The 24,571-nt window shown below is 35.8% G+C and overlaps 1 protein-coding gene across 6 annotated transcripts in view; it reads right to left on the bottom strand.

Moving 5' to 3' along the window:
* Window positions 1–385: 385 nt before the first annotated feature.
* Window positions 386–24,571, bottom strand: part of ATG4C (autophagy related 4C cysteine peptidase) — a 94,111-nt gene continuing 69,925 nt past the window's right edge. For all 6 annotated transcript variants that reach the window (XM_039255299.1, XM_039255295.1, XM_039255294.1 and 3 more), the window contains 2 exons: window positions 23,625–23,744; window positions 386–1,539 (listed from right to left, as the gene is read on the bottom strand). In XM_039255299.1, coding sequence (XP_039111230.1) covers window positions 1,372–1,539; window positions 23,625–23,744 — 288 coding nt within the window. In that variant the 3' untranslated portion in view covers window positions 386–1,371. The remainder of the gene's footprint in view (window positions 1,540–23,624; window positions 23,745–24,571) is intronic.

Genomic DNA, 24,571 nt, shown 5'->3' with positions numbered 1-24,571 from the left:
CTGGAGTGAAGGAAAATTTTAGATTTCAGCCTATTTATATCAATTCAGTAAACTGTCCTCACTGGGAAATGTCAAACCTGATTTCTCTCATCAGGCATACTAAAGCAATCTGCCCACCCTGTGTTTCAGTTTTGCATGCAACTCTAAACCTAACAAATAGGCTTTCTGATAGAAGTGATCAATGACTTTAAATAATAAACAATCTTATGTCTTTATAAGTCACCTTTCCAAATTGAAACATGAAAGCTCCATAAAATAAGTTAATATTTTGCTCTCAGAGAAACAATATTACTTGCTTTCATTATAAATAAATAGACTTCATAGGAGACAATGATTTTTTTCAAATTAAAAAATTAAAATAATCCTATTAAAACCAATACAAAGGTATTTTATGTTCTCACATCTTTATTATAGTATATAATTCTGGCTGAATAATAACTCTTATATTTTTATATCACAAATTTGCCTTTCAGTAACATACAATACACTTAAGGCAGATTTACCTTCTAGATAGCCTCAGTTTCTAAACATCACGACACTGATTTATACAAACGGCGAAAATCACATAGAGGAGCATCTACTGATATCTTTTTTAGTACTTATTTTTAGATTTAAAAATTCCATAGTAAGTAGAATTCTCATAAAATTTCATTTTTGGAATAGGAAACAAACTACTACTCCCACTGTAAAATTCCTTTATCTGAGATGACTGGATGAAGTTATTATTAATAACATAACCTTTAAATTTCTGGGGAAAACCAATACTTCATATTCCTCAGAGAAGGCTCAATAGCAAGCAAAATGAGGAGCCATTATAAAATCATATTGCTAACTATTACATTAGCTCACAGTTCTACTTCTCTAATTATATGCATAACATAGCTAACAACTGCTATTTAATACATCAAGATACACCCATAAGTATCCTTTGGTTGCATTAATATCAGGAGGCTGGGCAGCACTGAAGATTCATTCTCTGGTCTTCTGGTTGTTAGTATAAATTGAAGCTTTTGAACCTATTTGGTGATCCTAATTTTGGGGCCTATATCACAAAACCTTCAGACTAGTGGCGTCAGGTAGAAGAATTTGAAGACTGGAAGGCCTGCAGTTAAGTTAGAGTAATTGTTAGCAGATCTTAGGGAAATAGGAATGCAGCCAGAATCACTTGATATTTAGTAGAAATCAAGATTCATTAAATCATTTATCTTTCAGAAAAATATCTTTAAATCTTGTATATTTCCAAATGTTCTCTTTTAAAGAACGTATAAAATTAAGATATTTGTGAAAATAAGCCAGTTTCAAGTAAACTTGTTTCTCTTCATTGTTCCCCTTCAAAGGAATTCTTCCCACCAAACACAAATGCACTAATCTTTAGAGCAAGACAAACTCTTCTGTGCTAAATCTTTTTAACCTTTTCTTTTCATCCTCTGAGAAAAGGTCTTCTTCATTGGTTGTAGTAGATGTAAAATCATAGTCTCTGGAATGACCATTTACAAAAGTAAATAAGGGATATTTCTCCTTGGAAGAAATTTTCAGCATCTGTAACAGAAAAGTACAGAAAGATCCTTTAGTGGATGCAAGAGTGCACAGTAGGACATGACTAAATCCAATGTGCTAGCCCTGAATCTCTCTTGTTAGCTTCTCTCATCTACATTTATCTAGTACCACTGTTTCACTGTTCTGGCTAACAGAAAATGAAACAAAACAGTATCCCTAACTGTAGTAAAATACTGTGAAAGACTGGTACCATTACAGAAGAAACACCATTAAACTTAGTCACAAGGTCCATTCTAATCTCAGTTCTACAACTTACCTTGATTTGACCTTGGACAAAATTACTCTACCTATCATCTACAAAATAGGGCAAAAGAGATCCAGTCTCCTTATCTCAGAGAATTATTAAATTGACCAAAAGCTATAATAAAAAGTTTTTAAAAATTAAGTTTAATCTTTTCAGAGTCACTTATTTGAAAAAATATTTCTGCATTAATTTAGTAAACATGAAAAATAATGTTCTCATACATAGTAATAATCCATACCTTACCTATCACCTTCTAAAACTATATAATTTAGAAGTGAAGAAAGTAATACCTGGAATTTTGTGGGGATACCAACAACCTTTATAACCTCTGTCAATTTGGGACTCATTAACAATCCAACAACCCATTCTAAACCACTTTAAATTTTTCTGTTAAACAAATTCTATTAAAAATTAAGACAGTTTTTATTAAAAATCAATATAAATTTTTGAATGGAATTTTTTGACAAAAATCAACTTTTCTATAGATAACCAGCCTATAAGGATTCTGAAAACTTTATGTGAATTAGAGAACGCTGAAATAATATCAACAATACCCATACATTATTTTTTTTTTTTTAATTTTTTAATGTTTTATTTATTTCTAGGAGAGAGAGAGAGAGACAGCGTGAGCAGGGGAGAGTCAGAGAGAGAGGGAGTCACAGACTCTGAAACAGGCTCCAGGCTCTGAGCTGGCAGTCAGCACAGAGCCCGACGCGGGGCTCGAACCCACGAACCGAGAGATCATGACCTAAGCTAAAGTCGGACGCTTAACCGACTAAGCCACCCAGGTGCCCCTACCCATACATTATTAATCATGGTCAATTAATTATAATTTGTTTCTAAAGGATAATTTCAGGGGTAAAAACTAAATTCTCCCAAATGTGAATATTCAACTGCAGGATCATCAAATTTATAGGTTCTCTTGAAACATGGCTAAAATAAATATGTAGCCCTAGCGTACAGACACAATGTTTAACCTAAAATATATTCCAGTGAGACAGTTACTGTGAAATACATTTTTAACTGAATGGAAATGAACCATTTAAAAACAATCAAGTACTTAGAAAAACTAGATATAATTAAAATCATAACCTATAATTCTTGCACTCCTAAAGTATACATTGCTCAAATGTATTTTATTTACATTCTACTGAAAAAAAGGAAAAATGCAGAAAATAAAAATAAGAGACAGAGGAATCTGGCATTTGATCAGGCCTCTTTCACCTCCAGCCAATGGCTGGAATACAGTCCAAAATTGTTCTCATTTTATATCCATTTAATGTCACTTGTAAAAGTCCATTATCTAACAGGCAGGTATCATTGTATCATTTTCAAATCAACACAACAAAGCTTATATTACCATCTCTTCATCCTTTCTTTCAAGATCAATAAAGAAGTCATTTGGGTTTATTAACTGCTCATCAACTATGAATCAAATCTGTGACCTAGGGCAAAATATCTGAAAGGAGCCTTCTATTCTTTAATTATAAAATGCACCTACTATTTGCAAACCCACTTGCACTGTAAGGCCCCCTTATGTATATTTATTTAAATTATTTTTAAAGATTATCAACTGAAAAACATTTTAAGGTTTGCTCAAATGAAAATTTAACTTCTGTTCACACAAAAACTTGCACAATATTTACAGCAGCTTTATTCACAACTGCCAAAACTTAGAAACAGCAAAGATGTCCTTAAGTAAGTGAATGGATAAATAAACTGTGGTATATCCAGACAATGGAATATTACTCAGCACTAAAAAGAAATGAGCTGTCAAAGCCATAAAAGACATGGAGGAACCTTATCTGCATATCACTAAGTTAAAGAAGCCAATCTGAGAAGGTTACAAAGTATAACATTCTGACAGTATGATGTTCTGGAAAAGGCTAGTGGTTGTCAGAGATTAATAGGAAGGGAGAGATGAATAGGTGGAGTATAATTAATTTTTAGGGAAGGAAAACTATTCTGTGTGATATTATAAGGGCGGCTACATAGCATTATCCATCTGTCCAAACCCACAGAATGTATACTACCAAGAACGAACCCTAATGCAAACTACAGACTCAGGGTGATAATAATGATGTATCCAATATAGGTACATCAACTGTAACACATGTCTGGGGAGTGGGGACTTGATAGGGAGAAGGGAGTATATGGAAACCTTCTGTGCTTTTCACTCAGTTTTGCTATGAAACTATAACTGATCTAAAAAATAATGTCTATTAGGGTGCCTGGGTGGCTCAGTCAGCTAAGCATCTTGACTTTGGCTCAGGTCATGATCTCATGGTTCATGGGTTCGAGCCCCATGTAGGGATCTGTGCTAACAGCTCAACCTGGAGCTTGCTTCAGATTCTGTGTCCCCCTCTCTCTCTGCCCTTCCCCAACTCACACTGTCTCTCTCACACTGTCTCTCTCTCTCTCTGTGTGTCTCTCCAAAATAAACATTAAAAATTTTAAAAATAAAATAAAGCCTATTTTAAAAATATATATTGGATAAATATGGAAATGCCAAAGGAAACTTGAGAAATATTGCGCTCTCATTTTATAAATAAGAAAATTGAGCCCCAAAAGATTTAAACTACTTTCCCAAGATGACCTAACAGCAGCAACAACCACAAAAGAGATAAACTAATAAGGAATTATTGGGACATTAGGCCTCAGTCACTTTAACATGCCTTTCAAACACTTTTCCTAGATCCTATGTACCATATCAAGAATGCTTTTTTTAGACTTGTTTTTTAAAAACGAATAACCACTGGGGTGCCTGGGTGGCTCAGTCAGTTAAGCATCGACTTCGGCTCAGGTCACGATCTCACGCTTCATGGGTTTGAGCCCCGCGTTGGGCTCTGTGCTGACAGCTAGCTCAGAGCCTGGAGCCCGTCTTCAGTTTCTGTATCTCCCTCTCTCTCTGACCCTCCCCTGCTCACGCTGTCTATTTCTCTCTCAAAAATAAATTTAAAAAAGCATTTAAAAAAATAACCATTGATTTGAAAATTCACTTCTAAGACTACCAAAAAACTGCTAGAATTGATACATGAATTCAGCAGATTTGCAGGATGTAAAATCAACATTCGGAAATTGGTTGCATTTCTTTACACCAAAAATGAAGCAGCAGAAAGAGAAATCAAGAAATTGATTCCATTTACAATTGTACCGAAAGCAATAAAATACCTAGGACTAAACCTAATAACTAAAGAGGTAAAAAGTCCATACACTGAAAACTAGAAAGCTTATGAAAGAAATTGAAAAAGACTTAAAGAAATGATAAAATATTACATGTTCATAGATGGGAAGAACAAATATTTTATTTATTTTTTAAATAGTTTATTGTCAAGTTGGTTTCCATATAACACCCAGTGTTGATCCCAACAAATGCCCTCCTCCATGCCCATTACCCCTATCCCCTTTCCCCCACCCCCATCAGCCCTCAGTTTGTTCTCAGCATTCAAGAGTCTTTCATGGTTTGCCTCCCTCCCTCTCCCCCACTATTTTTCCCCTTCTTCTCCCCCATGGTCCTCTGTTAAGTTCCTCCTAATCCTCCTATACATGCAAATATATGGTATCTGTCTTCTCTGCCTGACTTATTTCGCTCAGCATAACACCCTCAAGTTCCATCCATATTGCTACACAAGAACAAATATTTTAAAATGTTAATACTACCCAAAGCAATCTGCTTCTTCAGTGTAATCCCTATCAAGATAACACCAGCATTTTTCACAGAGCAATAAAAAACAATTCTAAAATTTGTATGGAACCAGAAAATACCCTGAGCAGTCAAAATAATGTCGAAAAAGAAAACCAAAACTGGAGGCACCACAATTCCAGACTTCAAGCTGTGTTACAGAGCTGTAGTTATCCAAGACAGCATGGTACTGGCAAGAAAAGAAACCAAACCAAACAAAAACAAAAACATAGACACATGAATCAGTAGAAGAGAATAGATAACGAAGTGGATCCAAAAACATATTCAACTAATCTTTGACAAAGCAGGAAAGAAAATCCAATGGAAAAAAGTCTCTTCAGTAAATGGTGTTGGGGAAACTGGACAGCGACATGCCGAAGAATAAACCTGGACTACTTTCTGACACCACACATGAAAACAAACAAACAAACCTCAAAATGGATGAAAGACCCAAATGTAAGACAGGAAACCATCAAAATCTGAGAGGAAAAAAACAGGCAACAAACTCTTTGACCTCAGCTACGGCAACTTCTTACTTGACATGTCTCCAGAGGCAAAGGAAACAAAAGTAAAAATGAACTACTGGGACCTCATTTAGATAAAAAGCTTCTGCACAGCAAAGGAAACAATGAGCAAATCAGCGTGGAGGATACTCAAAAAATTAAAAATAGAACTATTCTACAACCCGGCAATTGCGCTACTAGGTATTTATCCAAAGGATACAAAAATGCTGATTCAAGGAGGCACATGCACCCCAATATTTATAGCTGCACTAGCATCAATAGCCAAATTATGGTAAGAGCCCAAATGTTCATTTACTGACAAAGGATAAAGAAGATGCAATTTATACACAACACACATATACACATACACACACACACACACACACACACAATGGAGTTTTACTCCATGATCAAAAAGAATGAAATCTTTTTGTGGCAAAATCTTGCCATTTGCAACAACATGGATAGAACTAGAGTATATTATGATAAGCAAAGTAAGTCACAGAAAGACAAATACCATATGATTTCACTCATATATGGAATTTAAGAAACAAAACAGATGAACATAGGGGAAGGGAAGCAAAAATAAGATAAAAACAGAAGGGGAGGCAAAGCATAAGAGACTTTTAAGTACAGGGGCACCTGGGTGGCTCAGTCGGTTGGACGTCCAACTTCAGCTCAGGTCATGATCTCACGGTTCGTGGGTTCGTGCCCCGCGTTGGGCTCTGTGCTGATAGCCAGCTCAGAGCCTGGAGCCTGTTTCAGATTCTTTGTCTCCCTCTCTCTCTGACCCTCCCCTGGTCATGCTGTCTCTCCCCCTCTCTCAGAAATAAATAAAACATTAAAAAAAAAGACTTTTAAATACAGAGAACAAACTGTGGGTTGCTAGAGGGGAGGTGGGTGGCAGGAGGGGCTAAATGGGTGCGAGGCATTAAGGAGGGTGCTTGCTGGGATGAACACTGGGTGTTATATGTAAGTGATGAATCACTAAATTCTACTCCTGAAATCATTACATTCTATGTTAACTAACTTGGATTTAATTTTTTTAATGAAAATTTAATTCTAAAAACTTTTATCCAAAGTGAAAACTTTAGTTTTCTTCTTTTATAATCCAAGAAAGGACACACTGTCAAAAGTTTCTTCATAATGGAGAACACAAAATTTACATGAAAAAAAAATTCTAAACTAGGTTATCTATATGACATGGGGTATTATCAATTGAGATACTATACAAAATAAAAGATAACAAAAATTATTTAATAACTTGAGGAAATGGCGTATAGTGTTAAAAGAAAAAACAGGATTATTAAGCTATATATAAAATTTAATCTCAGTTATTTTAAAATCATCTTAAATATGTATTTTCAAAAGACTAGAAGGATATAGAACAAAATATTATCTCTGAATGAAAGACTTAGTGATGATTTTTTTTATACTTCTAATTTCTAAACTTTCTAACATGTATTTCTTATACAGGTAGGAGAAAACCATTTTTTAAAAAAATTAAGGGGCACCTGGGTGGCTCAGTCAGTTAAGCGTCAGACTTTAGCTCAGGTCATCACCTCACAGTTCATGAGTTTGAGCCCCACGTCAGGCTCTGTGCTGACAGCTCAGAGTCTGACGCCTGATTCTGGTTCTGTGTCTCCTTCACTCTCTGTCCCCTCCTCCCCTTTACTCACGCTTTGTCTGTGTCTCTCAAAAATAAATGTTTAAAAAAATTTTTTTAAGATAACTGAATTTACTATCTCATAATTGCTTTTCAAAAGGGAATTCAGTGGTTTGCTCAACAATAATTTTGGAATAGGCAGGTCCTCTTCTATTTTAATAACATAGTTAAAGATACTGAAGTAGCTTTATTATCTAAAAGGCAAATCATTGGGACGCCCGGGTGGCTCCGTCGATTAAGCATCCGACTTCAGCTCAGGTCATGATCTCACGGTTCGTGGGTTCGAGCCCCGTGTCGGGCTCTGTGCTGATAGCCAGCTCAGAGCCTGGAGCCTGTTTCAGATTCTGTGTCTCCCTCTCTCTCTGACCCTCCCCTGCTCACGCTGTGTCTGTCTGTCTGTCTCTCTCTCAGAAATAAATAAAAATATTTAAAATAAATAAAATAAAAGGCAAATCATTTTTCAAGAGGTCAAATAATTTATCACATTTTTCCTATGTGCTACCTCGACAGGTCTCAAAATCTACACAGGAACCAGCTGTAGGACAGAAGTTAAGCAATTTCTTCCTTCATAATGCTAGTAGGTATAAGGAAGAACAGAAATAGAACCAGTAGATGACCTCTTCTCCCCAGGCCAAAACCTTTTCCTCTAGCCTCTACCACCGCACGTGTACAATTATGCCCAGTACAGAGCAGTCTAGACCTCTGTGGTCTGTGGTCTCTATTCACCACTGTATTCGTAGTGGAGCTACACTTTATGGAGTGGTTAGGTTCTAAAGTCAGCCCATAATGTGAAAATCAAATACAATATATCAAAAATCAATATATATCGAACAACAAAATCAGTATATTCAAAATTATCTTCAGAAGGCCTTTAAACTGTTTAAAGGGTGTCATGCATGGTTTTTTGTGTACAACCGTATTCTGTAACATGTATTAATGTACAATACACTGCAGTCTGTAGTACATAATAAACAGTATACATGGAAAAATACATTTCTATTTTATTACAAGAGTTCATGTAGTTGAACTGAAGTAAGTTAAATGTGCATATGATACTCTTCTCTGTCTTCTCACTGCTCAATCTTAAATTGCTGCAATCCAGCTTTTACCCCTCACTGTACTGAAAATACACTCTTCTAATCCTCAAATAAGACTTTTATTAGCTCCTATTCTCTTGATATTTTTACAGCGATCACCACTGCTAAGCATTTCTTTCTGAAAATAGTCACTTCCCTTGATTTCTGTAATATTTTACTTTCCTGTTTTTCCTCCTATTTTTAAAAACTATTTCTTCTCTATCTCCTTCATTGACTCTATGCTTGCATCCCAAAATACAGATATTAATCCTTTATCTTTTCTTTATATCCTATAGTCTCTTATAGATACCTCTACTATATTTCAGTCATTTCTCTGTTAGGCTTTGTTATTATCCATGTTTGTAGAAACTGAAATATTGAGGAATTAGGTGACTTCTGCAAGTTCACGGAGCTAGAAAGTCATAGAGCCAGGATTTAAGCTTAAGTGGTCTGGTTCTGTTATAACCACTATACTATACCGCCTCCTACAGTAAGTGGAGGCATGCTGCAGTGTCAGTGCAAACTGATTTATCAAAATAAAATGACCATTTCTGCCTCCCAAAATTAGCTACCTTCCAAACTTCTCTAGGTTTCTATCATTGGTAACATATTTATACTAATTAGGAACGGTTTTTGTTGCCAGCTGACAAAAAGCAAAATAAAATAAAAAACCGCAATGGTTTTTAGGTAATAGAAATTGTTTTCATTGTATAAAAGTCTGATTGCTAGCTTTGGTTAATTGATGTCAGACAGTTTCTACAATTCTCTTGGCCTTTCCCTCGTGATCACACAGGACTGCTGAAATCCCAGGTGTTGAATTCACATTCAAGGCAGGGACAGGTAGATATAAGGGGAGTGACAGAACCACATCTATATCTATCATTTCATCAGAAGAGCAAAAATCTTCCCAGAAGCTTCCCGCACACACCCACTTATATTTCACTGAGCAAACTGTGCTTAAATACAAGGGAGACCAAGAAAAATGAGTGGTTAAGTAGGTGTTCTATTATACCAAATAAAATCAGGATTCTCTTAGCAAAAACAAAAACAACAAAAGGTGAATATTGAACAGGTAACTAATGGTGCTTATACACCATTCAAAAGGAGAACTTGTGATAAAACTAAAACAGGGTGATGTGATAAGGAAGCACTTGAAGCCTTCTGTATATTGTGTGGTCAGAAAAGTCCATGCCAAGACCCAAATAACAAGTCACATGTAAGAGTTCTAGGAGAAGAGCACTCCAGGTACGAAGGACTAGGATGCCAGTACCCTCAGCACATTCAAAGAACAGAAAGAAGGCTAGAATGGGTCAAGGGTAGAGGAAGACAGACTGGTATACAAGAGCAAGATCACCCAGGCCCTTGTGTGTCACATGAAATATTCTTCCTCACACTATTCTACCATTAACATCCTGTAACATTCTACTGTAGTGTTTCTGCTCATGATGTTGCTATCATCTAGCCACCCTTCATGCTTCCTTTCTGACCAGATAAAATCAGTCCTCAAAATTCCAGCCCAAGTTACACTGCCAAGCACCTCAGTCTGAAGTGAGTATACCTTTCTCCAAAGTCCTACAGAATTGTCTCGTATAGCACAAAGATTACAAACGTGGACTGTGGAACTGAGACTCTGCTCAAAACCTGGCTAATACTTTCAAACTATCTGACCCTGGGCAAGTTACTTAACTAGAGGGACTCATTTTCCTCAGCTACAAAATGTCAGTATTGATAGCATCTATGTTACAAAGTTATGATGATTAAATCAGTTAATATATGTAAAGTACTCAGATTACCTGACCTCTAATATGTTGGCTCTTATTATTGTCATTATTATCATAATATTAGTTTTCTGGCATTTACTAAATATATTTTTGTAGTCATTTATCTTTAATATCTATTTCATGTCTTCCCAATTAAACAATAAGTCCTGAAGATTTTAAAAGAAATCAGAATTCTTGGGTCACCTGGGTGGCTTAATTGGTTAAGCATCTGACTTTGGTCAGGTCATGATCTTGCAGTTCGTGAGTTCAAGTCCCACATCAGACTCTGTGCTGACAGCTCAGAGCCTGTAGCCTGCTTCAGATTCTGTGTCTCCCTCTCTCTCTTTGCCCCTCCCCAGCTCGCACTCTGTCTCTGTTTCTCTCAAAAATACATAAAGTTTAAAAAAAAATTGTAATCAGAATTCTTATCATTAAATCCCAGAAGTAAAAAAGACCTATGAAAGAAAAATATCCTGCAGATTTCACTTGGAGAATATAGAACTAGAAGGATGGGAAATAGAATCATCAACATAAATCTGACACACTAAGGTGTATACAAAAAGACATTTACCAAAATAGCGATAGGTATGAGAAACTGTGTACCATTGGGAGAGAATGGTAGTATGTGTTCTAGAAGAAGAAGCAAACTTATTCTCTGACTTTGTGAGATGAAAGAGTAAAAGTCACATAGAGAATAATTCTAACTCAATATAAGAAGTGCTTTATTGGGGCGCCTGGGTGGCTTAGTCGGTTGAGCGTCCGACTTTTGCTTGGGTCATGATCTCGCAGTTCGTGGGTTCGAGCCCCGCGTCGGGCTCTGTGCTGACTGCCAGCTCAGAGCCTGGAGTCTCTTTCAGAGTCTGTGTCTCCCTCTCTCTCTGACCCTCCCCTGCTCAAGCTGTCTCTCTCTCTCTCCTAGGAATAAATAAAACATTAAAAAAAAAAAAAAAAAAAGAAGAAGTGCTTTATTAACAACAGGGGTCTGTCCAAAAATTGAAAAGACCTCCAAGAAAAATAATTAGCCCATCATTAGCTGAAATGAAGTCTAGATAGTCAACTGTCTGGACCATGTGGATTGATGTATAAATAGAAAACTGTATAGAATAGTGCTTATGATCATGTATTCCTAAGTTAAATTGTCTGAGGTTTGAATCTCACCACCACCATTTATTAGTGGTAACCTTTGTGAAGGTTACTGAACTTTTATAAGATCCTCATGTATACAAGGGGATAACAGTACCTCCCTCAGAAGGTTTGTGTTGGTTAAATGAGATAATGTATATTAAGTATCAGATATATGGTAAGGACTCCACAGATGTTAGCTTTGGACTGAATAACCTCTAAGATCTCTTAGATATCTAGGATTCAATAGCTGTAATATAAATTTTGTTCTGGGGCTCCTGGGTGACGTTGGCTAAGGTCATGATCTCGTGGTTCACGAGTTCAAGCCCCACATCTGGCTCTGCTAAGAGCTCAGAGCCTGGAATCTGCTTAAAATTCTGTGTCTCCCTCTCTCTCTCTCTCTGCCCCTCCCCTGCTTGTGCTCTGCCTCTCTCTATATAAAAAATAAATAATAAAACTTAAAAAATTCTTAATGTTTTATTTCTGAGAGAGAAAGAGAGAGAGAGAGAGAGAGAGACAGCATGATCAGGGGAGGGTCAGAGAGGGAGGGAGATACAGAATCTGAAACAGGCTCCAGGCTCTGAGCTAGCTGTCAGCACAAACCCTGACGCAGGGCTCGAACCCACGAATCATGAGATCATGACCTGAGCCAAAGTTGGACACTTAACCAAATGAGCCACCCAGGCGCCCCTAATAAAACATTTTTTTAAAAATTTGTTCTGCAGCTAGAGGACAACTATCCTCTTCTAAATATTTTTTCCTGTGTTGACATCCATTCCACAACCAAATGATTAACTTCCTAATACTCACATTTTTATTTGAGATCTTTTGGCCTCAAGCATCAGTAAAAAGAGGAAGAATTTTTACAAGACAGCAGAGCAGAGGAGATATCTAAGTTCAGGGATTGGGATAGAGATGTGATGGCAGGATATTTATGAAAAGTGAGCAAGTTTACACCACAGAACTTGGAGAGGAAGATTATATAAAGGCTCAAAAATGGGTGAGACACAAAACTGAAAACAAGGAAACTCAACTGAAAGCCTCTATAGACTCCGTTCCCAGATCCTCTTCACAACCCCCTTCTCTGCTCCATAGTAACCATCCTACACACAGCAAAATGAAGATGTATTCTTTGGAAAAACTGAATAAAGATATGGCCTTTTTAGTACACCAGGCCCAGTAATGACTAAAAGCTAAAGAATGAAGTGACTCTAGAATATTACACTGTACGGTTTTCAGTATCCTTCACTTCTTGGTCCTACAGCACCAGCAAGCAACATACATTCCACAGGGAGATGACAGAACTCCCCTCTGAAAAAAAGGAAGCAACTCTAGAGAAAAGATAAGCACTTACTAACACTTGGAGGTCACCCAATGAAAAGGCAAGCTCATCACCTGAACACCCTACTATGAAAATCACCAGCTAACAAGCTATGCTCAAACACACAGAACTTCTCCTCACCTCTTTAGTGCCTCATTCTTAAGTATAAACACAGAGCAGTTATTTGAAAGAAGGCATCCAAAGGAGAACTGGAAGATTAAACAGAAACAACAACAAAAACAAAAACAAAAAAAGGATCCAGAAAGAAATAGAAACAGCAAAAGAAGCAGGCAGAAGAAAATTTCAAAATTACTATAATTAATTTCCTTGGGGAGAAGAGAAAATACATCCATTGAAAAAGAAGAGAATACAACAGAAGAAATAGATGAAAATATACTGGATTTCCTATAACTCAATTACTGAGCTCCTTGCTAATTTGTAAGACAAACTTATAACAAAATCTCTTTAATTCATTCCTTCAACTATTTATTCCTCCAATATGACAGGCAGTTTCTAGACACTGGGGAAACAATAATATATAAAACCAACAAATACCCCTTACTGAGATTACATTCCAGTAAAGTAGAAAGGTGGCAAATAAATTAAATATGCAGAATGTGTTTATAGATGATATAGCAGAGTGCATGTGTGTACACTTAAATGAACATGCTAAGGACAAAAAATAAAACAAGGAAAAAGAGAAGTAACAATTACAAAGGGTGGCCAAGGAAAGGGCTAAGAAGGTGACAGGTAAGTGAAGACCTAAAAGAAGTTAAGGAGGGAACCATGAGAATATCTGCAGGAAGAGAATTGCAGGCATAGGAAAACAAGCAGAATCCTTGAAACATAAGGACACCTAGCATTTTCAAGAGGCCAGTGGGGTTGGACTCGAGAGAAGAAGAGGATGAGGTCAGAGAGGCAAGGCAGGTGGAGGGAATTTCCACTTATAGAAGGCCTAATAGGTCACTGGAAGAGTTGTGGGCTTTTACACTGAGTGAGTTACAAAGCAACTATAGGGTTCTGAATTTTAAAAAGTAACAATATTAGTTACTTTTTAAAAAATTTTCCATGTTAGTTATATTTTAACAAAATCACTTAGTCCGCTGTATGGAAAAGATACTGTGTAGACAAAGCAAAGGAGAGCAGTTAAGAAGCCACTGCAGTAATCCCAAGGAAGATATGATGGTGGACCAGGGTAATAATGGTAATAGTGAGAAATCATCGAATTCTAAATATATTGTAAAGGAGAGATGATAGAATTTGCTGACGGATTGGGCATAAGGTGTGAAACAGAACAAAGGATCCAAGGATGATTCCAAGTTTTTAGACTGAATGACCAGAATAGTGCAGCTGTCATTTATAGAGTAACCAAATTCTTTTCATTTGGTTTATTTTACTTTACTTGTATAAATTTGCTGATGTAAAATTTCTTTGGCTGGATTTAAGATAAAACTGTAATGCCACGTTCCCTTCTATACAGAGAGTCATGTGGTAAAAACTCCAATGAAATAAAACTAATTTTGTTAGGATTTCTAAAATGGATTTTTTAAATTTACAGTTATATTTTACAACTTAAAGGAGAAAATTAAAGTATTTTATAAACATAATTATTTAGAAGGTCATGATGAGATAACCATGCCACCAACAACAATCATTAAGAAATGGAAAAAATTAGGTAAAGCAACTTTTAGAAAGTAGTTGAGAGCAACCAAGAAAAGGATGTCCTGAGAAATGAAGATCTTAGGGGATGTTTATCAAGAAGGGACAGAAGCCAGGGGGCAGCTGGGTAGCTCAGCTGGTTGAGCATTTGGCTCTTGGTTTTGGCTCAGGTCATGGTCTCATGGTTTGTGAGTTGAGCCTCCCATCAGGCTCCATGCTGACAAAAATGGAGGCTGCATGGGATATTTTCTCTCTCTCTCTCTCTCTCTCTCTCCTCTCTGCCACTCCCCTGTTCTCTCTCTCTCTCAAAATAAATAAAAACTTTAAAAAAAAGAAATGCCAAAACACAATGGAATAAATATCTTTAAGGTACTGAACAAAAAACTGCTAAAACAGAATTTTATGCAGCAAAAATATCTTTCAGTAATAAAGGCAACCTCTTCATCATTCCTTCCCCTCCCAAACAATTCATTTCTAAAGCCACTAGATGTGGCTGGACAAAAAAGGCATCCATGCCAGGGTCAGAGAAGTCATCCTGGTCTACTGAGTATATGAAAGCCAGACTAGAACCTGGCAGATACTACTTTAGTCAAATGATCAAAGTTAACATCACCAGTAAAAAGACAAATTGAAATAATGTGCCAACCACTAGGATGCAGCAAGAACACACAGTATTACTTTTGTGATATACCAGAAGCGTAAACTGAAAACTCCTGAGGAAACATCAGGCAAACCCAAATTGAGGGGATAATCTATAAAATTATCAAAAGTATCTTGTAAAAATAAAGCCAAAAACAAAAGTGCCCATAATCTTTGAAAAAATCAAGGTCATGTGAAAGTCAAGGAAAGATGAGGAACTATTCTAGATTAAAAGAGATTCACTGTATATAAATGCAACACATTATTCTGATAATGCAACACACTATAGCTTTTTGCTATACAGAGCATTACTGGGACAGTTAGAAAAAGATGAATAGTTTCTGAGAATTACATGGTAATAATGTACAGTGCTACTTTCCTGATTTTAATAGTTGTATCTTGGTTAGGTAAAAGAATGTCTTTAGGAATTGCACACTCAATTTTTCAAGGGTTTTGGGCATCATGTTGGCAACTAATGATTCTCAAATGGCTCAAGAAAAAATTATTTGCACTATATTTACAACTTTTCTGTAAGATTGCTTTTATTTTAGTTTTTTTAATGAAGACAAAATAAAGTTATAATCAAACAAAAACTGAGAGAATTTATCACCAGCAATCAACACTAGAAGAAACAGTAATGGAAATTCTTCAGAGAGAAACACAATGATCCCAGAAAGAAACAAAAGAATACATGAAAGAATGAAGGCCATCAGAAAGGGTAATATTGACTTATGTTTAAAACAAAATGCTTTGTGGAGTTTAAAATATATGTAGGATTAAAATATACAACAAAGCATGAAAATAGACTTTAAGGAAAAAATATTACTAGAGATAGAGGGTCATATAATTATAAAAGAGTCAATTCAGTAAGACCTAATAATATTAAATTTGTATGTAACTAATAACATAGCCTCAAAATATAAAACAAAAAGCAAGATAACTTAAAGGAGACAAACCCACAATTACAATTGGAAACTTTCATCATATCTTTTACATACTATGCAGGAACAAAAAGGATATGAAAGATTTTTAACAACACGATTAACTACTTAGAGACAAGAGGGAGGAAGGAGATTGTCAGAGACAAGATTAAAAAGAACTATGCCATAGAGGTGCTGAAGTCTGAAGAAGTAGAAAATGAAAAGAGGGATGTTTTATTGATATTTTTAATTTTTAATTATTTTTACATTTAAAAAAATTTTTAATGTTTATTTAGTTTTGAAAGAGAGTGAAAGAGCATGAGCCAAGGAGGAGCAGGAAGAGACAGAGACACAGAATCTGTAGTAGGATCCAGGCTCTGAGCTGTCAGCACACAATGCAGGGCCATAAGGTCATGACCTGAGCTGAAGTCAGATGCTTAACCAACTGAGCCACCCAGGCACCCCAGGAAGGATTGTTTTCGATGCACTCCCAGTAAACCTGACTTCATCATATTCACCTGACTTTAAAATTTTCCACTTCTCTCAATTCTCCCAGTTCATTTGCCTCCTTATCCACAGAGATTCCATGATTGACCATTTCAATGAATAAAAGATACTCCTAACTCTATCTGAAATTCTGCTGTCTCTATCATGCCAAACTCTATTGCTCATTTCATCTGCTCCCAATTCAAGGTTTTGAAGCATTCTTAAAGCAAGTCATGAAACTCTATCAATTAATAAGTTCATTATAGTAAGAAGACCCTGACTGTTCTCTTGCTGATTTTTACTAACTGTTTGGTAGATTCAAATAGGGCAGATTTCATAAATGAGGTTAAACTTTTATCTGGATCTTAAGGAAAATACAATGAGTATATCTTGTAAAATGTTTTTGCACTCGCCAAATTAAATTGTTTCCTATTTTTTTGCCCATAAACTATTTTTTAATGGAACTTAAAATTTTTGTTATGCATTTATTTGTGGATTTAATGTCTATTTTGTCCACTTTGACTACAAGTTCATGAAGCCAGGAGTCACAACTTTCTTGTTCACCACTACATACCCAATTCTAGATAGTCATTCAGCAAACTCAGTGAATTCTCACTATGGACCAGGCACTGTTCTAGAAGTTTTGGGATACATCAGTGACCTAAATAGGCAAAACATTCCTGCCCTTGTGAAGTTTATATTCCACCGGGGAAGACAGATAATAATAAATATAACAGATAAATACATAATATAATATATATATATTAGGTAAATTATATAGTGTATTAGAAAGTAGTAAGTGCTAAGGGGAAAAAAATGACAAGGTAAGAGGGAGTGGTAGGGAAGACTGTTTAAATACGGTTGTCAGATGAAGCCTCATTGAGGAGACATCTGAGCCAAGACTTAAATGAAGCAAGGGAATCAGTCCTGCAGACATCTGAGGGCAAAAAGCATCACATTCCATTGCAAAGGCTCTAAGATAGGAGCCTGCCTATTAGGTTAGACATCTTCAAGGAAGCCAATATGGCTAAAGCAGAATGAAAGAGGGTAGAGTAAGAGATGAGGGGTTAGGGTAAGAGAGTGGGGCATGGAGACACACATCATCTGAGGCCTTGGAGGATTTGGTAAGAACTGTTTTACTTGTAAGTGAACTGGAAAGTCCATGCAGGTTTCTGAGGAGAGGAGTAAGTGTGCTTTAAGTTTTAAAAACATCAGCAAGGCTGCTGAACTGAGAAAAGGTTCAGCGGGAAGGGAGCTTAGAAACAAATTAGACCATTGCAGACCACTATAGTAGCAGCAGAGGTATGAAAAGTGGTTTGATTCTAGATTTATACTGAACATATAATTGGTTGTAGGACAGGAGAGATAGGAAGGAGGTAAGGATAACTCCGAGGCTTTTGGTCTTAGCAGATAGAAGGATAAATTTGCCCTTAAATGAGATGAGAAAAATTATGAGCAAAACAGCTTGAAAAGGAGGGGCATCTGGGTGGCTTGATTGGTTAAGCCTCTGACTCTTGATTTCAGCTCAGGTCATGATCTCACAGTTCGTGAGACTGAGTCCCACATCAGGCTCTGTGTTGACAGCATGGAATCTGCTTGGGATTCTGTGTCTCTCCCTCTTTCTGCCCCTCCCTCACTCATGCTTCTCTCTCTCTCTCTCTCTCTCTCTCTCTCAAAAATAAACAAACATTAAAAAAAGAAAAAGAACTGGCTTGAAAAGGAAGATCAGGAATTTGATTTTGTATATGCGCATGAGACATACAAGGGATGCTGAACGGCAGCTGGACATGTACAATTCATGAATGGCAAAAGGTGGGGAACTAGAGATACGATCTTGGTCTTAGCTGACTTATAATTGATATTTAAAGCTGTCTGACTAGATGAGATCACCAACATAAAGAAGACATGAGAACTAAAGATTAAGCTGTGGGGTGCTCCAACATGAAGAGACTGGGAAGAAGAGCAGACAAAGGAGAATTGAGACGGAAAACCTAGTGAAGAATGAGATAAACCAAGACAGTGGTTGTAGAAGCCAAATGAAGAAGGTGTATAAAGGTACAGTGGGTGTTCAGCTGTGCAAATACTAACATTAGGATAGGTAGGATGAAGACTAAGATATAACTAATGTACTCAGCAATGTGGGGGGCATCAGTGACCCTGAGAGGACCTTTGGTGGAGTAGAAGGGGTGAGAGCATTCAAATCTCTTGTTGACTAAATGAATCACCATATAAAGAGCAATTAAAATTTTTTCTCCTAGACACTTAAATGTAAAGCAGACTTGTTTTTGGACTCTCCTTTTCACTTGCCCTCAAGTCCCAGTGGCTGCTTGGTCTTCTAGATTCTACTTTCACAGACTCTGTGAATACAGTTCCTTCCTCTCCCATCCTACAGCTCTGTCCTCATCCACGGCTTTGAAGAAGGCATTACAAAGCAATGAAGAAAGGTTAGACTTTTTAATAAAGAATGCTAGAACCAATTATTCATGGTTTTTTTTTAAAAAAAATACATAACTTAAGACATATCCAAGTTCTAAATGTGAAACATAAAACTTTACTCCTTTTGGAAGAAATGTAGGAAAATGTGGGGCTCCTGGGTGGCTCACTTGATTAAGAGGCCAACTCTTAGTTTTGGCTCAGGTCATGATCTCATGGTTTGTGAGTTTGAGCCCCATGTCAGGCTCTGCACTGACAGCTCAGAGCCTACTTGGAATTCTCCCTCTCTGCCCCTCACCTGCTAGCTCTTTCTCTCTCTCAAAATAAACATTTTTTAAAAAGAAAAGAAATCGGGGCGCCTGGGTGGCTTAGTCAGTTAAGCGTCTGACTTTCGCTTAGGTCATGATCTCGCGGTTTGTGGGTTCGAGCCCCACGTCAGGCTCTGTGCTGACTGCCGGCTCAGAGCCTGGAGCCTATTTCCGAGTCTGTGTCTCCCTCTCTCTCTGACCCTCCCCTCTTCACACTGTCTCTCTCTCCTAGAAATAAATAAAAATATTAAAAAAAAAAAAAGAAAAGAAAAGAAATGTAGGAGAATGTAGGAAATATGTTTATGACTTTGGCTATTACACATTTCTTTGGTACAAAATTCAAAACCCATAAAGAAAAAGATTTACTAATTTGACTAAAATTAAAGTTATCATTGACAAGTGAAAACAGTAGCCTAGGAGAATATATCTGCAAACACTGAGCCAACAAGCGATAGTATCCAGAATTATAAATGTGATTTGATTTTCTTCAAATCAAATAGCCTTATAGAGAATTAGAGAAAGGAAATGAGTAAGAAACTCACAAAAGAGGAACCAATGGAACAATAAACTTTGAGAAGACATTCAATTTCACTATTAATCAGAGAAATACAAATTAAAGCTACAAAGAGATACTATTTATATACATGAGATTGGCTAAAAATGTAAAAGTTTTACAATATCAAGTGTCCATATGGAGCATTGGAAATTTTCATATACTGTTGGTATGATAACTTTGGAGAGCATTTGACAATATCTAACAAATCTAAAAATATGCATGCCATGTGACCCAGCAGTTCCACTCCAGCATAATCTAGAGTATCTTAATATAATTCCAGTTAAAGTAGTACACATGCAAGAAGAGATATGGATAAGAATATTCTTATAAACATTATTTATAATTAAAAAAATGGAACAAGCTGGATGACCGTCAACAAAAGACAGTTTAAATAAAAAGCATATCGCAGAATGTGCTATTATTCAGCAATTAGGAATAAGCTAGACCAAGACATATAGATATAATCTCTAAGTCACTATTAAATGAAAAAGCAAGTTGTAAGATATATACATTTTTATATAAACATATCATTAATGATAAATTTAGTAACATACAAAGCAAAACATGTTGTTTATGTATATATGAAGTGTGAGTATTATATACTACTTTAGGATAGTAATTACCACTGGGAAGGAAGGAAGGGAATGAGATTGGGGAAGGTTAATACAATTCAACTATATATGTTTTTTTTTCCCCTTAAGCTCAGTGGTAACACATGGGTATTTATTATGTTATTCTCTGTATTTCTATATGCTTGAAATTTAAAAAGCTAATAAAATCAACATACTACTAAAGTACAAACCTCAGCCTGGCATTCAAGACTCTCCACGATATTATTCCAACCTCCTTTTCTAGCCTCATCCTTTGCTATTTCCCATAGCAGTGTTTTTCAAGCCTTGGACATGTATAGGCCTCCTTCATTATTTTTGTTATGTAATCCATCTCTGTTATAATTAATGATTATTTTCCTTTTCATAGTTTTTAACATAAATAGCCTTTTACAAATCACTAACAGGAAATCATGTTTAAATTGCCAGTTACATTTTTCTAATACGATTATAAACAAATATATAAGTATTAAGATATTTACCCTGGTGCCACCTAAAAACGTCAAGTATCACACTTTGGGTCATACTCTCTTACACCAGTCGTTCTCACATTTGGTGTACAAGACGACTTGGGAGGGAGGCTTTCTAAACTGGAAACTCCAAGCCACATGGGACCTTAATTTAGGCGGTAAGAAGACAGAAAGCCTACCTACATGTACCCTTGGTACCTAACAAATTGGACTATTTGCCATTCTCTAGAAGAGCTCTCTACATTTTCCATTTTCAATACCTTTTCTCTTGTTATTTCCTCTGCGTGGAGTACCCTTCCTTCTCCTTAATAAGCCAGTAGAAATTAAGATTACACTTTAAGGCTCAAATTAAATATCACCGTCACAGTAAAGAACTGTGACTTGGATGTGACATTGCTCTCATTTCAACATCCTTCCTTCCGCTATCAATTTATTTCTAGTTCTGTATGGGTGCTTATCATATTCAATGTAATGTATGTCTACCTGTCTTATTCCCTCTCCTGGCCTATAAATGCTACTCGAGGGCGGAAGCCTTAGACCTGTTCAAAAGTAGGGATTATAGCTTGGTCATTTTATGCTTTCAACATGGTAGTTACTCAGATACTTGCTGGGTTGAGCTCTGCTAAACGGTGAATTAATTTCACAGTATTTATTAACATTTTAAAAATCATGTAGTAGAAGGCATTAGAATATTCATATAGCATTACAAATTAAACACGAGAATCTAGGCTACCTAGCTTCATTTTCAAAATGAGACAACTGAAATTATATCCTATATTGAAACAAATAATTTAAGTTGTTTTAATTTTTAAAGAGAAAAAAATAACAGTGTCACCAAAAAAATGCCAAGTTCTGTTTTTAAGGAGAAAAGGAAAACTGTTTAACTTACAGCCTTCCAAGCAAAAGTAAATGATCAGGTTATTAATCGACAAAGAGTTTTTGACACTGCCACAAAAATACTATTAACTTAAGAACAACCCTATTACTAAAGCAAAGTTAATGGACTCCGGCAAAATTATCAGTATTTCCACATGATATTTCAATATTGTTTCCCTTTGCTTTACTATTGCATAATTACTCTAATGCACCATGAGCAATAATTTCTAAATATTTTTCCCATGTAAAAACCATAATATAGATATAAATAGGTTACATATGTGTATATAAACCACAAAAATGATCTGCTTTAGTCAGAAAATATCAACATGTAACTCATTTCTGAATCTTGTTTTTTCAATTTGGTAATAATAATTTGGTTTGTTTCTATTCCAGGAATAGACTTTTATTGTTCTAAACATACTTATTTTCACTTGTTAGAAAATAAATTAGTGGAAACAGAAACAAGACTTTCTAATGGGAAATGATGGTCAACATCAATCTATATTACAATATCATCTGGATTGGTGTATTTCAGCACATATTTTACATGATACTTTATAAAGACAGAACTGTCAAACAAAAATAGTCAAGTGTATATACTAACTACAAGTAATGAAAGGGGGTAAAATGGAGAACACACATTTTGTTACATTCACGTGTCCTTCTGGGTTAAAAAAGGAGAAAGAAAAGAACAATTCTGAGAAATGAGAAGTAAAGAAAGGTTCCTATGTGTCTCATTTTCTCCTCTCATTCACTTTTCTGTCATGTTCCTGTTAATTTTCATCTTTTACATGGCAGGTCAAGTAAACTAAACTTAGCTTATATGAAACTTCTCATTTAACTTTTTTTTTTTTTTTTTTTTTACATTGTAAAGATCAAATTTCAACCCACATGTCCATTTTCCAGAGTAAAACTAATTGGAGGTTAAAGTAGTAATGAGGTATACCCAAGCTCAACTTAAAAATTCCCAAAAATGATTCTAGTATTGGTTCTGTTTACCATAAAATGATAGCCTATAACTACTGATACTAATAAAGACAGCCATCCAGTTATGCTTACTTCCTAAATAAGTAATCCTTCTTATTTTCTACAGTACTAAGACTTTCAGTACTATAGACCTTAAGGTTCTCTAAATGTTTTATCAGTACTCAAGGACCCACCCCCCCAAAAAAAAAGCAGAAGTTTAAAGGTAATGAGAGAGAGTTAAATAAACCTATTTCAAAGATCCTATAAGTAGAATAGATCAGATTAGACAAGTTTATTGGAAGATAACAACACAGCTCATTTTATAAAGCAGTTCTGAGAAATCCAAAAATACCATTTCTCTTTAAAAAAAAATCAAAGAAGCACTTGGACTAACAAGAAATAATGCACAATTTGGCTTGATCAAATACTTCATTAATTTTTTTCTACCCCCTAAGGTATTGCCCTTTTAAAATCCTCTTCAAATAAAATATAACCTAATTGCTTGCACATGGCTACAATTTGCAAAGGGATTTTTATTTCAACAGTGCCACCTAGTGGGGCAATTGATACTTTCAGCCAGTTGGTTTTATTAGTCTCAAAGGCTAGGAGTCTCCAAATTGTTTTACTTTCTGGTTCACAGTATTCCTAATAATATTAATATTCAAGGGGAAATTTTACAAAAGAATAATTTACAGATTGCTGTCCTCTGATAGGCTATCTCTAATAAAAATTAGGTCATTTATAAATAGAACATTTTAAATAAAATTACCTTAGTGATTTCTTCAGATGCTCGCTTGAAGTCCTGAACATTTCGACAGTAAAATCCTATTGTACAGCTAGGATCCATTTTTCGAAATGACATCTTTTTGGGAGAAGGGCAGTGGAATGTCTGTAATTTTAAAAGTTCTTTCGAATTAATTTAGTTTTATTTGACAGACTTCAGTATATACAAAATATAACTTAATTTAAAATTTCCCATCTAGCTTTTCTCAAAATTGTAAATATACTTTCAAACAGTGTTTTAGTCTATCCTATGCAAATGGTCCTTCCCACTCCCCAAGGCTATAAAACATGACAACCAACTCTGTTTACATTCAGTTCACCAAATCTCCACTGTATGTGACATTAGTGCCATTCCACAGAAGAAAAGAAGTGTGTCAAAAGGGGTATGCATTTCGAACACTTGCAGAAGGGAGGGAAAATGTGCCACCAAAAAAGACATACATAAGCTAGTACAAGGTTTAGAATTAAGTTAGCTATTTCTATGAAAGTTCAATCAAGCCTGTTTTTTTTTTTTGAGATATTTAATGTTTAAAACCCTTTTGATAAGGAAATCAAGACATTGTAAACAAATACACAAACTCATGTAAATGTTCCATAATGATATAAAAATAGGTCGACTTGAGAATTTTAGCAACTGACACAATTCGTACATACTTGCATATTCTCCCAACTCAACTCACTCTTCTACTATCCTTTAAGTTCTTATTTATTCCCATATGGGACACAGTTGAAAACTGTTCTGTTATGGTCCTTGCTCTCCTTACCAGTCTTCCTGTCCCTTAGTTCGCTTTTCTCATGTGGTCACAGTTCCACAGATATAAATTGGCTAGGGAGGCTGCACTAGCCTCTCTACTCTTGCAAATGGGATATGGCTAACTAGTAGAGTCTGGGGTCTTCAGAAAATAGAAAATAAAAAGGTAGAATATAAAGCTA

Source organism: Hyaena hyaena, unplaced genomic scaffold (assembly GCF_003009895.1).
Source record: "Hyaena hyaena isolate Hyena2069 unplaced genomic scaffold, ASM300989v1 scaffold_521, whole genome shotgun sequence".
Lineage (NCBI taxonomy): Eukaryota > Metazoa > Chordata > Mammalia > Carnivora > Hyaenidae > Hyaena > Hyaena hyaena.
The sequence above is the reverse complement of the archived record's forward strand: the minus strand, read 5'-3'. Positions and strand labels throughout refer to the sequence as shown.